This window comes from Bos javanicus, chromosome 11, assembly GCF_032452875.1.
Source record: "Bos javanicus breed banteng chromosome 11, ARS-OSU_banteng_1.0, whole genome shotgun sequence".
In the NCBI taxonomy this organism is placed as follows: Eukaryota; Metazoa; Chordata; class Mammalia; order Artiodactyla; family Bovidae; genus Bos; species Bos javanicus.
This window is the reverse complement of record NC_083878.1, coordinates 102,957,418-102,971,594: the sequence shown is the minus strand read 5'-3', so window position 1 is coordinate 102,971,594 and position 14,177 is coordinate 102,957,418. Positions and strand designations below refer to the sequence as shown.

The following is a 14,177-nucleotide window of genomic DNA, read 5'->3' as shown; positions in this document are numbered from 1 at the left end:
GAGGAGGAGCCGGTGCGCCGGTCTGCGGGCAGATGGTGTGAGCGGAGCACGTCAGCCCCTTCAGGAGGGCGTCTGGGTGTCCACTCACGAGAGGCAGGCCTCAGGAAAGGCCGGGGTGGAGGAGCTCCAGGTGGGCTTTCAGAGGGGATAATTCAGCCTGAGATGAGAAGCTCACCTGTGGGCACGGCAGTGGCCTGTGTGAGTGTGTCGGTGTGTCCCTGAGTGTATGTCTACATGCACACACACAATGTTGATGGTTTAAAATAACAGAAATATGTTCTGGCACAGTTTGGAGGCCAGGCCTCTGAAACGAAGCTGTCGTCAAGATAACACAGTACAGGTCCAGAATCGGTGATGCCTGAGGCCACAGCCCAGGCTCTGAAGGCTCAGCGTGACCAGCGGACCAGGCTCTTCCTAAAGTGGGGGTGGGGGTGTCCCCGGCCAACCACTGTCCCCTGCTTCCTGTGCATGGATCCAGAAATTCTGACTGGATCCAGATGCCCGTGAATCTCATTGAACGGTTTTTCTGTTTAAATCAGCTAGAGTCTTATCCAGTATTTGTAGTTAAGGTTCCTGACTAGTGGTCCAGTGGCTAAGACTCTGCCCTCCCAGTGCAGGGGGCTGGGCTCGATCCCTGGTCTGGAAACTAGATCCCACGTGCTGCGACTAAGACCATCAAAGCCAAATCAACGATGAATGTGGCTGTGGTTTGTGCTGTCCCTGCAGTCGTGTCCGACTCTCTGTGACCCCAAGGACTGTACCTCGCCAGGCTCCTCTGTCCATGGGGATTCTCCAGGCAAGAATACTGGAGTGGGTGGCCATGCCTTTCTCCAGGGAGTCTTCCCAAGCCAACGATTGAACCTGTGTCTCTTGTGTCTCCTGCGTTACCACCAGCGCCACCTGGGAAGCTGTTGTTTGGTTGCTAAATATATATATATAAATAAATAACCACTGTGGCTTCTGCATTCAGAAGTCTGTGGCAGAGCCAACACCTCCAGTGTCCTCAGGCTGGGTCATCAGACAGAAGGGCCAAGAGACATCAAGCTTGTGAAGGGGAATAGGAACCCCCAAGAGGGTGTGCTGAGAGCCTGCAGCGCTTACCTGGCTTCAGTTCAGTTCAGTTCAGTCGCTCAGTTGTGTCCTACTCTTTGTGACCCCATGAATCGCAGCATGACAGGCCTCCCTGTCCATCACCAACTCCCGGAGTTCACCCAAACTCATGTGCATCGAGTAGGTGATGCCATCCTGCCATCTCATCCTCTGTCGTCCCCTTCTCCTCCTGCCCCCAATCCCTCCCAGCATCAGGGTCTTTTCTAATGAGTCAACTCTTCACATGAGGTGGCCAAAGTATTGGAGGTTCAGCCTCAGCATCAGTCCTTTCAATGAACACCCAGGACTGATATCCTTTAGGATGGACTTGTTGGATCTCCTTGCAGCCCAAGGGACTCTCAAGAGTCTTCTCCAACACCACAGTTCAAAAGCATCAGTTCTTCGGCGCTCAGCTTTCTTCACAGTCCAACTCTCACATCCATACATGACCACTGGAAAAACTATAGCTTTGACTGGACGAACCTTTGTTGGTAAAGTAATGTCTCTGCTTTTGAATATGCTATCTAGGTTGGTCATAACTTTCCTTCCAAGGAGTAAGTGTCTTTTAATTTCATGGCTGCAGTCATCATCTGCAGTGATTTTGGAGCCCAGAAAAATAAAGTCTGACACTGTTTCCCCATCTATTTCCCATGAAGTGATGGGACTGGATGCCACGATCTTCGTTTTCTGAATGTTGAGCTTTAAGCCAACTTTTTCACTCTCCTCTTTCACTTTCATCAAGAGGCTTTTTAGTTCCTCTTCACTTTCTGCCATAAGGGTGGTGTCGTCTGCATGGCTTACCTGACCCAAAAGAAGTGCAGACCAGGACTTAAGTCCATGGCCAAGCCTGTTCTCCGGGTTTATTCCCTGCAGCCAAACAATGCGAACAACCCGTTCTGAAGAGTGGATAGCCGTATGTGGTCCAGCCACAGTGGTGTACATTCATCCATAAAAGGAATGTGGTTCCACCACATCTGCCACACGGATGAGCCTGAAACTTCACGCTGGGTGAAAGAGGCTCATGAAAGGCCACGTATGATATGACTTCACTGATAAGAAACACACAGAGGAGGTAAATGCGTGGAGATAGCATCTCCGTGGGGGATATCCAGGTGTCTCCAGTGGTGGTCTCCAGGATTCGGGGGTGGGGGAGGAGGAATGGGGCTGGTGACTGCTCACAGGGTGAGGAGCATTTCCAGGGTCATGAAAATGTTCTGGAATGAGGTGGTGGAGGGGGTGAGGCGGGGAGGCTGTGCCTCCCAGAAGCAGGGGAGGGGCCACCGAGTGTCTGAGCTTGACGGGGAGCACAGGCGCCGTGACCCGTGCTCTTCGCTGGCCACTGTGGCCTGGGCAGCCCACGGCCTATGGCTCGGACTCCTGGAGGCTGACCCAAGAAGAGGGGGTGGAGGTGGGCGAACCCCGCAGGGCCAGCCCCGTGGGTGTGAGTGTTCTCCACCTGCTGAATGGACGGCGGGGCCTTGGACGTGCCAACCACTGACCCCGGTTTCCAGGGAGGAGAGCAGCGAGATTCAGGGGATTCTCCCTGACACCTTCGAACTAGACGTGCAGGTCAGGCTGCTCCTCGCATGGATGAGGTGCTGCCGTGCGGGTGACCGGGAGTGGATGCAGGCTGGCCGCCCCATGCAGTGTGCAGTGGGAAGGAAAGACTGGGTCTCCCCACCCCTGGGGGGCCTCGGCGGGGAAGGGCAGTGGCCGGGAGACCTTGAGGGTCAGTCCAGCCCATGGGGCCGGTTTTGTTTGGGTGCCACTCCTCAGCCTCCACGCCAGAGCCAGGTTCAGCTGGGGACAAGCCCAGTGGTTGATGGCTGGACACAAGCCCCGGGACACAGCCGCCTGAGGTCCTCCTCGTCCCTCCTGCGGGACACGCGCTTACAGGATTCTGTTCAGATCCTGCTGCCCCCAGCTCATTTTGATCTGACCATCCTCCCCACAGCCCCCGGCCCAGCGCAAAGCTGGACCCCTCCAGGCAGGCCCAGGGTGGTTGAGGAGCGGACAGTGCTGGGGCAGAGCTGGGCTTGGTTCCCAGACAGGAGAGCATCTCCATGTGGGCCCTGCAGCCTCCCCCCAGGAAGATGGACCCCTAAAATAGTCTCCACAGAAGCCAGAGCTGGACACAGGGCCCCCCGGCTCAGCCCGGGTTTCTCCAGGTGAGGTGGAGGGATGCCTCCTGGGCAGGTCTGAGCAGGACTGTCACCAGGCAGGTCCTCGCACCCCCACCACGAGTCTTACCCCGGAATATCAGGACTCTGAGCCCTGGCCCTGCCAGCCCCCGGCCGCTTCTCTGCCTCCCAGGGAAGAGCCAGATCAGAGGAGACCCATCACTTAGGGACAGGTCACCACCAAGTGGGTAGATGGTGCCCAGCCCAGATCCCAAGACAGGAACCCAAGGACCAGGCAGCCTTCACCGTGACCCCCGGTCGGGCTCCCGGCATGATGGTCTCGCACCGTTGCAGGGACAGTGGGGCCAGGAGAGTTGTCATGACAGAAAGTAGACATATGCCACGAAGGCCTGCGACGGTCTGGGCCCCAGGAGCCCCCACACTGGTGAGAGGCTCACACCGCAGTGGGACCCCTGCCCAGTGTCTCCTTGTCAGGAAGGAACACTCCAAGTGCCCGGAACCTGGTATCTCCGCGTGGGGCCTGCTGTGTCCAGGAGGGCCTGGGAGAGCAGGCCGCCCCCACTGGGGACTGGCGGGGCCTGGGACTCGGGGAATCTCACTGACCCTGTGTGGAGGGACCCCTTGTCCCCAGTCTCCAGGGAGGCTGGGCTGGGATCCTCCTTCCACCATGAGAAAGGAGACCATGGTCACCATCAGCTGGCTGTCAGGCGGCACGTTGCCAGGCCCCAGGAGGATCTGGGCAAACTGTGGGGTCAGCGTCAGAAGAAGCCAGAAGGTCCCTGCTGACGCGGTCCCCTGACCAGGGGCAGCGCCTGTGTGCAGCCAGGCCTGTGTGGGAGGACCAGCAGAGTCGTCCGGGTCTGGGGCCGAGTGTCGGGCCATCCTTATCCTGTGAGCCTGGGCCAGCCTGGCCTCCTTCACTCCCACCTTGGCCTCCAGCTTGTGGGGGCCTGTGGGGCCGGGCGATCCCCACCTGCACACGTGTCCCCACCTGGGGCTGGGGCTGACCCTGCCACCCTCACACCTTCCCCCAACTACGGGACCACCCAAAGCCTGTGCTCCTGGGCATCAGACCCCTCCCCCCAACCACACAACCACCCAAACCTGGGCTCGTAGGTATCACAGCCCTCCCCCTAACCATGGGACCACCCAAACCTGCGCTTGTGGGCATCAGTTCCCTCCCCCAGCCACATGACCACCCAAACCTGAGCTTGTGGGCATCAGACCTGCAGAGACCCCCCGGGACCTCGGGCAGAGCTGCCAGCACCCACCTCTCCCCGGACCCCCAGGCCCATCGGACAGAGACACACACCATGGGGACCCAGGACGCGAGCGGTCCTCTGGTCCTTTCTGCAAGGCTTCCACCTCCCTGTCCTCCCTCTCACCCCCCGAGGGGTCCCACAGACAGGCAGAGCCCCTGGGGATGCTGAAGCCTTTTATTTGAAGCCGGACAGGGGAGGGAGGGCTGGGCGAGAAAGCGGGGCAGGGGAGCAGGGGGTGGGGAGGCCCAGGTCCCAGGGGCTCCTCCCACGTCCCGTAGGATGGTGGGTCCTGATGGCGCTGCCAGGGGCTGCCGTGGAGCCTGGTGCCCCTGCCCTGGAGAGGAGGGGAAAGGTCATGGAGGAAGGGAGCAGACAGGGCTCTCCCTGCCCCCAGGGCTGCAGCGCCGGGGGCAGAATGCACCTTCCGCCCGGTGCACAGCCGGGCAGGCACAGACGTTCCGAGTTACCCATCTGTGAGCCCTGAGCACAGAGCGGGCGCCTGGGCGGAGTGCAGCCCAGGAACAGACCCTGCAGGGCGGGGCCGGCCGGAGGGGCCCTCAGAGCAGAGACGCTGCCTCCTGGCCACGTGGGGTCCCTCCTGCCTGCCCCGGGGAGCCCGGTGGACCCTGAAGCCCCGTTGAACCGAGACCCTCGATTGCTTCAAGGACCACTCACCCTAGTCACTTTCAGGCTTGCAGCTTTCTGTAGAGACCAGGACAAAGCCAGGAGTGAGAAGACGCCCCGCACAGGGGCCCAGACCCCTCACCGCCCGCAGCCCGGACGTGGGTCATGGATACCCAGAGCGGGGCCCCCCGGGGCTCCCTGTGACCCGTCACAGCGCTGATGTCTCCCCACGGAGGGGCCGGGGAGGGGCGGGAGGGGATGGAGGGAGGGACCCGGGGCATGAAGAGGACGCAGAGGGGACCCGGGGGGTGCCATAGGGCCGGGCCCTCACCCGTCTGCTCAGGTGTGAAGACGTCCTCCAGGGAAAAGCCCTTGCGCTGGACGAATTTCTTAAAAGCCTCCAGGGCCTCTGGGTTCACCTCGGGATTCCTACCTGCAGGCCAGGTGCCCGGTGAGTCAGGCCTCGGGGTCCGTCCCAGCTCCCGGGGAGGGCGCAGGGCAGGAGGGCTCAGTCTGGGGTGGATGCCGAGCAGGTGCGGAGGAGATGGGCCCCTCCCAGCCGACAGGTCCCGGGGAAGGAGGTGGGGAAGCCCCGGGGGACACCTGAGTCCCTGGGGGCTCCGGGGGAACCCCGGCTGGATCCCAGAGCCATCTGCACGGTCAGACCCCTGACCTGGAAGGGCTTCTCTCCCAGAGGAACTGCGCTGCCTCTGACCAGAGAACCCTGAACTTCACCCCCCGTGAGGGTCCCTGCCCCAAGAATTCCTCCATCAGCGCCTCCTACCTCCCCCACGCTGACCAAACCCTGGCCTGAGACCCCAGGAAGCGGGATTCTGCATATGCAGTGACCCCTGGGAGTGGTCAAGTCCCAGAAGGAGCCTGGACTGGCTGCCCGGGCCGTAAACTGTGCTGGGCGCACATGGACCATGTGGTCTGTATTCTGGAAATAGGAGTGACCGGTGCGGTTCCTCTGGCTTCTAGAGGCAGAGACCTTGGGGCGGGTCAGGACACGGGGATCTGAGGGCAGGAGGGCAGAGCCTCACCTATGAGCTTCCCCACGTGGAACGACTTCCCCTGGCGCTGGCCTTCGCAGTAAAGGATGTAGTGGCCCTCAACGGGCAGTTCTAGAATGTGCACTTGCTTCTTGCCGCCATCTGAGGATGGACAAAGAAAACGCGTCTGGATTGTCTCAGTTCCTAGAGAACATACTGGAGACCACAATAAGGAACTTTCTGGAACATTCGGAATTCTTGACACCCTAGCCATACTCAGCTCCCTGTCATCCAGGGACCCCATGGGCCTGTGCCCAGGACATGCTGCTGCCAAGGCCCGACCCTGGAGAGGAGCCTCCTCCTGGGAAAGTCTCAACAGGAGGTGTGGAGTCAGAGAGGCTGGAGGGTTCGGATGCTGGGCTGGACCCTGCAGGCTCCAGCAGCTTTCCCGCCTGCTTCCCCATCCAGAACCTTGCTTCCCTGTGGAATGGACGGCCAGGACTACCCAGAGGAAGTGGGGGGGGGTCCCTTCATCCTGCTGTGGACATACCTGTCCCATCTGGTGTCTGGTGTCAGGACGAGACCCCTGGGAAGGGAGGGGTCAGACTCTCTGAGTGGGGTCAGGGTGGGGACCCCGGGCAGCAAGGCCCCCCGCGGGGAGGGCGAGGCCAGGGCTCTGCTTGTGGGGAGGGGACGGGCAGGGACTCACTGGAGCTGTATTTGCCAGGCTCCCCGGTTGGCTGCATCCTTGATCTCTTCTCATGGCAGCGGGCCTCCTGCCTGGGACACACAAGGAGCAAAGGAGCCACGCTCCGCAATCATGCCTGGGCCCACCCGAGCTCATCTGGCACGTGGGCCTCTTGCCCAGCATCCCCCAGATGGCACCGTCGACCCTTGCCGCCCGGGACTCTTTCCCCTCGAGGTCCAGGGGATGCATATCTTAGCAAGCACCCCGACCTGGGGTGGGAAGAGGTGTCCTGACGGGCATTTACGGGGAGGGGAGGGGACCGCAGGCCCGGGGCAGGGGGTGTGACGACACGTACAGGAAGGTGAACGTGAGTTCCAGGTCCCCGCCGCCCAAGGCCGTCACCGTCACGGGGGACACCTTCCTGGGCCTCGCCTCCTTAGGCAGGTTCTCGTCGGTCACCATGGCCTTCACATACCAAGTTCCTGCGATCTGAGCAAGGAGGGGCCGTGAGCCTCCAGCGTGGGGCAGGCCAGGTTCGCGTCCGCACCCACCACCTGCCTCCCCCAGTGCAGGCTGCGCTCCAGCACGTCTACACCCCGGGTGTTGGTCAGAACAACCCGGCGTGCGGGGCTCCCGGTGCTAGACAGAGGCAGGACGCTCATCTTCTTCAGGGAGCAGGCTCCGCCCCCAATGCATCTTCTCTGTGGAGGGTGCAGCCATGCCATGAGGGTCCCAGGAGTCGCTTCCCTGGGCCCTGAGCTGGAGCTGCTCCCCGGGCAGCCCTGGGACGAGCAGGGGCCTGACTGAGAGGCAAACAGAGAGCCCCCTGCTCCCCGACCCCTTCCTGCGGGGAGCCTGGGGCCAGAGCCCTCCTCCTGAGACGGGCCTGGTCCGCGGCCCCCACGGGTCACAGCCTTCCCCTCCACCAGGCTCACCTGCTGGGGCTCCAGAGGGCAGGACGGGGGCTCCTGGGCCCTCAGGGCGGCGAGCAGGCTGAGGGCGATGGGCAGGAGCAGGGCTTTCATCTCTGGGGCTTTGGGCTCCCAGCTGCCGGCGGATCTGGAAGTCTGGGGGAAGTTGTGCCGGCTCCACACGAGGCGGCTGTTTATACCCGGAGCACCTGGCACGGACCCCACCCCGCCCACCCAGCACCCCGGCCCAGTCCCTGTCAGGGGGGCGTGTGTGTGCTCAGCGCCAGAGTCTGAGGAGCGGGTGCCCCAGAGTAAATGACGCGCAATGCTGTCCCAGGTCCGCCTCCCGAGGGTGCTGGCTCACAGACAGCCGCCCGGAGGACAGTCAGCCAGGGAGTGAGGGGCGAGGGGGCCGCGTGTGTCTCTGCCCCAGCCCAGAGCGAAGGTCAAGGCTTCCTCCCCTCCTCCACCGCGCCCCTCCCGGAGCCCTGGGCTGGGATCTTAGGCGCATTCTCTGGGAGCCCGCCGAAGGGACTGAGCTTCAGAAGGGACGCACGGGGTGTGATTGGTGGAGTCCCAGGGTCCCCAGAGCCGACTTCTCACCCACCTGGCACCCCTGCCTGGGCTGGTCCCAGGCCTGGGAAGCAAACCCCGGATCCTGGTGGGACTGGGGGCGCTGGTTTATGACCTGGGGTCAGTCTGGATATCTCCTCCTCAGAGAGTGTCCCACCCCGGGGCCCCAGAGGAGGAACCCGGCCTCCCAGCCCCTCACTCCGGACCCCGAGGCGGGGCTGGGTTTCCAGGTGAACGCATGCTCTCCTCCCAGTGGGGCCGCTCGTTCCTGCACACATGGGTTCACCGCCCCTCTGCCCTGCTGCACCTGCGGTTCCCCAAAGTGGGGGCTCCGGCCACGTGGTGGGCGGTCACTGGATGTTTGTGGCTAAAAGAATAACTAGTGACTGTGTCTCTGGGGCCTCAGAGGCTCCCCTTCCGAGGGGAACCCACACTTCTGTGGCTCTGGGTCCCGTGAGCCGTGGGAGGACCCATGAGTGCTGGCCCCTGGGCACGTAGGAGGCTCAGGGAATCTGGGCTCTGCCTTGCGTCCTCCTGTCTGGAGTGGGACCCACACTCATGCCGCTCCCTGACTTCTTTCATCCTTCCAGAACCCCGACCACCCCGGAACTTCCCCTCTCCCGTCAGCTTTGACCCCCGTGTCCCCCCAGGACAGGCCTCGCAGCCTATTCCATTTGGATAAACGGGCTGAGTGAGGCGCAAACCAGCCACATGCGGGCTGGTGCTCAGGGGTCCAGGCTGAGCCTCCCTGCTCCTGGTTCCGTTAGCCTCAGCGCCGGCTGCCCCCTAACAAGATCCCTCCTCCCTGACCGTGTGGGTCCTGGGTCTGAGTCACCCACTCTGAGACCCACGCTGACCCAGGCCCCACAGGCAGGTGCTGGGGACACACAATGGGGCTTTGTGCCTTGTTGGCCCAAGGTTGGACACGGCTGAAGATGGTCCGCCCCAAGCACTGGCTCAATAATAATAATCAGCCTCTCCATAACCCCCAGGGGCCGCACGGAAGGTGCTGGCGGGACCCAGTAATTACTGCATCTGGGAAGGAACTGCTAAGCACAAAGTCCACCCTCCCAGGGAGCGGGAAAGGGCGGGGTCCTTACTAAGGGCCTGACCTTAGTAAGCAGGCTGGTGTCTCTGGATCTTGAGAGAGCTTTTCCTGCTCCCTGTTCTCACGTTCCCCAGAGATCCCGGATCCTGAGAGCCCCTGATCTAAGCATTTACGACAGTGACAGACTTCATTCAGGCCTTGAGGAAACCCTGGACACAGGCAGGTTTCCCAGGGAGAGTGGGGTGCCCGCCCTGCCCTCTGCGGGGTGCAACCCAAGCCCTCAGGCCTTCCGGTCCTCCACCACGGCCCTGTGCCCTGGCGGGCGGAACCCTGCCCAGGTGTCCAGCTGTGTTCTTCCTGGATCCTGGAGGGGCGTGCGCGGGGGTGGGAGAGGAGGCTGGCCATGGGCACTACCCCTTGCCAGCGTCTCAGGGGCTGTGGTCAGCGCCACCCCAAAGCTTCACTTCCAGAACTGACCAGAGTGGATTTACTGTGAAGTCTGAGCACACTGGAGCAGGGCGAGCGGTGACCGTGGGACTGAGCTGATGGCCACCCTGCAGCTGGAGCGCGTGGCTCTGGCACGCAGACCGGACCCCAGCTTCCCGCCTCCACGCCCGCACCACTTCTTCTGGGCCTCCCCGATACCCATGGGTCATAGCCAATGAGCAGTGAATGAACACGACCAGTCCGCGTGGAGCGGAGCTCAGGGGCTGCATACCTTGGGCTCCTCACTCCGCAGTGGGACAATCTGATGTAATCGCACCCATTTCTCAGAGGTCCTCAGGAAGACTGAGTCCCAGTTGCCCACAGCGAGGACCTTCTCATTAAAACTCCCTTTATTGCGTTTTCTATCTCCCCATCTGGGCTTCCCTGATAGCTCAGTGGGCAAGGAATCCGCCTGCAATGCAGGAGACCCCGGTTCAATTTCTGGGTCAGGAAGATCCACTGGAGAAGGGATAGGCTACCCACTCCAGTACTCTTGGGCTTCCCTGGTGGCTCAGCGGGTAAAGAATTTGCCTGCGATGTGGGTAGACCTGGGTTCGAGCCCTGGGTTGGGAAGATCCCCTGGAGAAGGGAAAGGCTATCCATTCCAGTATTCTGGCCTGGGGAATTCCATGGACTGTGTAGTCTGTGGGGTTGCAGAGAGTCGGACACGACTGAGCAAACTTTCACTTTCACCTCCCGGTCTCACCTGACCTCAGATTTCTGGCTTCTAGAACTGGGAGAGAATGGAATTTCTCCGTTTATGCTGCAGAGTTTGTGGCAGTTTGTTACAGAAACTCTAGGAAACTCAAGCTCTACCATTAAATGTTCTGTCAAAATATAAGTGGACTAAATATGCAAAGTACAAGACAAAGATGGCCAGGGTGGATTAAAAGTCACGATACAGCTACATGCTGTTTTTCCAAAACCTACTTCAAATGTAAAGTAGTTGGAAGTTAAAATGCAGAAAAAAGTAACATAATTAAGATAGCTAACTGATTTCAGTACCAGCTGTGAGTGGACTGCCTCTGTAACCAGGACCTGTCCCCCGTTGCTGGTTCTGCAGTGACGGAGCTGGGCCAGTGAGCGTTCCTCCTTTGCTCCTGCCCTGAGTTAAGCTCTGTTGGTAGGAGGCTGAGGATGAAGGGGCTTCCTTGCTGGTTCCAGGGTGCTTCCATTTGATCCTTCTTCTTTCTCCTACTGTATGGCTAACAGTGGCACCAGGAAGGGATGTCCACAGCCACTCACCGCACTGAATACAGGGGATGCTGGCATCCCCACCAGTGGGCTCCCAGTGAGTCCTGTAGGCACTCCAGCCTATCCCCTGGGAGGGGAGAGGGCCCTCCTGCTTGCTGGTCTCAGCCTGCATGTCCCTGCCTGCTGGCCACCACCCAGACCATGAAGCAGCTCTGGTCCAGGGCAACCCAGCAACTTCTCCATCTTTTGGGTTGCATGCTCCCTTCTCCCACAAGGTTGGATCCCAGCCCTGGGGAGGGGGCTCCCCCAGATTTGGTACTTCTTTAGCTACTCTACTTCAATCCTGGGCTATGCTTCATGGTTCTTATATATTTATTTATTTTATTTAACACCAAAAGCATTTTGTATCGGGGCACAGCAGATTAACAATGCTGTGATAGCTTCTGGTGAACACTGGGGGGGACTCAGCCACACACGGACCCGCATCCAATCTCCCAACTCTGCTCCCATCTGGGCCACGCTTCATGGTTCTTCATAGTTAATTGTTCACTCTACAGACCATCTCTGCTCAGGCTATCGTATGGCTTCTGTGTCCTGATCGAAGGCTGATTCATATAATTATATATTATTTTAGGAGGTGATAACTGCTAAGTGGAACAGTCAAGGTGAAACAAGTGGAGTTGGCCGTGTGGGGACAAGGGGGTAGTTTATACTTAAGTGGCAGGTCCGAGACAGCAGAGTGACCTTTGGACATTGAATAAAGATATTGGAGGAAGTGAGCCATGAAATCACCAGGTGGAGAAGCTTCCAGGTGGAAAGATCACCCAGGGCCCGTGTTCAGGTGGGAGAGGATTGGGCATGTGTCAGGGACACACAGGAGGGCATGGGGCTGGAGCCCTGGACCACGTGCGGGTGGTCCCTGGACGACACCTGGACCACGTGTGAGTCGGAGCGGGGGCGGGCTTGGCCTGATGGCGTCAGCGTGCTGGCCACCACGCGGACCTTATCATTTACTCTGAGGAACGGAGATCCTACGGAGAGATTTTACAAAGTCAGAGAATGACTTTTGGATTCAAAGGGTCACTCCAGTTGCCGCCTTGAGGATAGAATTTGCGAAGGGCGCTGGCAGAGAATAAAGGCATAAAGGCAGAGAAATCAGTCAGAAAGATGCTGCTTGTAATCCAGGTCAGAAGGGTAATGCGCTGAGGTCCACCCAGCCGTCAGGGAATCACAGGGTGTGGACCTACGCACCCACCGCGAACGAATAGAAAACCGGTCAGATGTGTGAAACAGTCTCTGTTTTTAGATGCTGGCCCACAGGCAATGCAAGGCTGCGATCCCTGGGAGGGAAAAGCTCTGAGTCAGAGGGGAGATCCAACGCTACAGCCTGGGGAGGCGATCAAGGCGGAGCACAGCACAAACCAGGGTCTGCGGGATCTGAGACGACTAGAGGGAGATGACAAAGTGCTGGAGCAGAGAAGGCTGTGCGGAGGAAGAGCTCCAGAGGCCTGCGGAGGATCTCACTGAAGGCCAGTCTATATTCTGATCAGTATGAGCTGAAATCTTATTGTAGTTTTGACTTGCATTTCTCAGCCACCCTGACAGCTCAGCGGGTAAAGAACCCGCCTGCAAAGCAAGAAATGCAGGAGACAGGGGTTTGATCCCTGGATCAGGAAGATCCCCTGGAGAAGGAAATGGCAACCCTCTCCAGTATTCTTGCCTGAAAAATCCCACGGATGGAGGAAACTGGTGGGGCTACCATCCAAAGGGTCGCAGAGAGTTAGACAAGACTGAGTGACTAAGCACAGTAATTAGGAAAGATTTCTGAAGTGAGAGAGTGTTGATGATGACACAACCTTGTGAAGATATTAAAATCCACCGAATTGTACACTGTTAAAAATTGAAGAGTTCTTTTTTATGCAGTTTTAGATAAACAGCAAAATCAAGGGGAAGGTGCAGAGCTTTCTCATAGACACTCTACAGCACATGATATAGCCCCCTGTCCTTACTATCCCTTGTCCTCAGTATTTACTCAGGGTGGTAAATATTTCATGACTGAAAAGCCTACATTAACATGTCATAATCATCCGGAGTGCATAGCTTGCCTTCAGGCTCACTCTTGGTGTTTGGACAAACGTATGGTGTGTATCCATCACTAATATCATGCAGCCTATTCTCAGCGCCATAAACATCCTCCCAGCTCCTGCCCCCACCAGTCTGTGGCAATCACCAATCGTTCTACCACTGCCCTGATTTTGCCTTTTCCAGAATGTCATATCGATGGAATCAAACTGTGTGTACCCTTTTAGAGAGGTGTGTCACTTAGTCACATGCATTTAAGATTCCTTCACAGCTTCATGGCTCATTTCTTTTCAGTGTTGAACAATCCTCCTTGTCTGTTTGTACTGCAGCTTAATGTTGAATAATATCCCATTGTCTGGATGGACCACGATTTAACAATCCATCCACCTACTGAAGGACATCTTGGCTGCTTCCAAATGTTGGCAATTTTGAATAAAGCTTTTATAAACATCCGTGTGCTGGTTTTTCCGGGGACATAAGTTTTCAATTCCTTTGGATAAATACCAAGGAGTACAACTGCTGGATCACATGGTATGAGTTTGTCAGCTTCTGCAAGAAACCACCAAACCATCTTCCAAAGTGGCTGTACCACCTTGCATTCCCACCAGCAGTGGTGAGAGTTCCTGTTGGTCCACACCCTCCCTGGAGTCTGTGATGTCTGTATTCCAGATTTTGTCCATTGCAATAGGGGTGTTGCTGTTGTTCAGTTGTTAAGTCATGTCCAGGTCTTTGCAACCCCATGGACTGTAGCCTGTCAGGCTCCTCTGTCCATGGGATTTCCCAGACAAGAATGCTGGAGTGGGTTGCCATCTCCTTCTCCAAGGGATCTTCCCACCCCAGGGATCGAATCCAAGTCTCCTGTGGTTCCTGCATTGGTAGGCGGATTCTTTACCACTAAGCCACCCGTGCTTCCCCAACAGGGGTGTAGTGGCATCTTATTGTTGCTTTAATTTGCATTTCCCTGCTGACATAGGACACGGAGCATGTTGTTGTTGTTCTAGAAAGTGCTTAGTGTTTTTTTATTTTTTAGAGTACAGCTGATTCACAACATCGCATCCGTCTCTGCCGTCCAGCAGGGCGCATCGGT

General features: G+C 58.4%; 1 protein-coding gene across 1 annotated transcript; it reads right to left on the bottom strand.

Moving 5' to 3' along the window:
* Nucleotides 1-4,662: 4,662 nt before the first annotated feature.
* LOC133257698 (odorant-binding protein 2b-like) lies at nucleotides 4,663-8,881 on the bottom strand. The gene is made up of 7 exons (XM_061434002.1): nucleotides 7,732-8,881; nucleotides 7,152-7,285; nucleotides 6,818-6,888; nucleotides 6,160-6,270; nucleotides 5,448-5,549; nucleotides 5,168-5,194; nucleotides 4,663-4,826 (listed from the first exon to the last, which is right to left on the bottom strand). The coding sequence occupies exons 1-6, from the start codon at nucleotides 7,819-7,821 to the stop codon at nucleotides 5,169-5,171; spliced, it is 534 nt and encodes a 177-aa protein (XP_061289986.1). The 5' UTR covers nucleotides 7,822-8,881; the 3' UTR covers nucleotides 4,663-4,826; nucleotide 5,168.
* Between the last annotated feature and the right edge of the window lie 5,296 nt (nucleotides 8,882-14,177).

Excerpts from the sequence above, each read along its gene's own strand:
- LOC133257698 (XM_061434002.1), bottom strand. The coding sequence starts at position 7,821 with ATGAAAGCCCTGCTCCTGCCCATCGCCCTCAGCCTGCTCGCCGCCCTG. Across the intron at positions 5,550-6,159 it reads CCACGTGGGGAAGCTCATAG|GTAGGAATCCCGAGGTGAAC; the intron begins GTGAGGCTCTGC and ends CCTGGCCTGCAG. Across the intron at positions 5,195-5,447 it reads CTTCACACCTGAGCAGACGG|AAAGCTGCAAGCCTGAAAGT; the intron begins GTGAGGGCCCGG and ends TGGTCTCTACAG.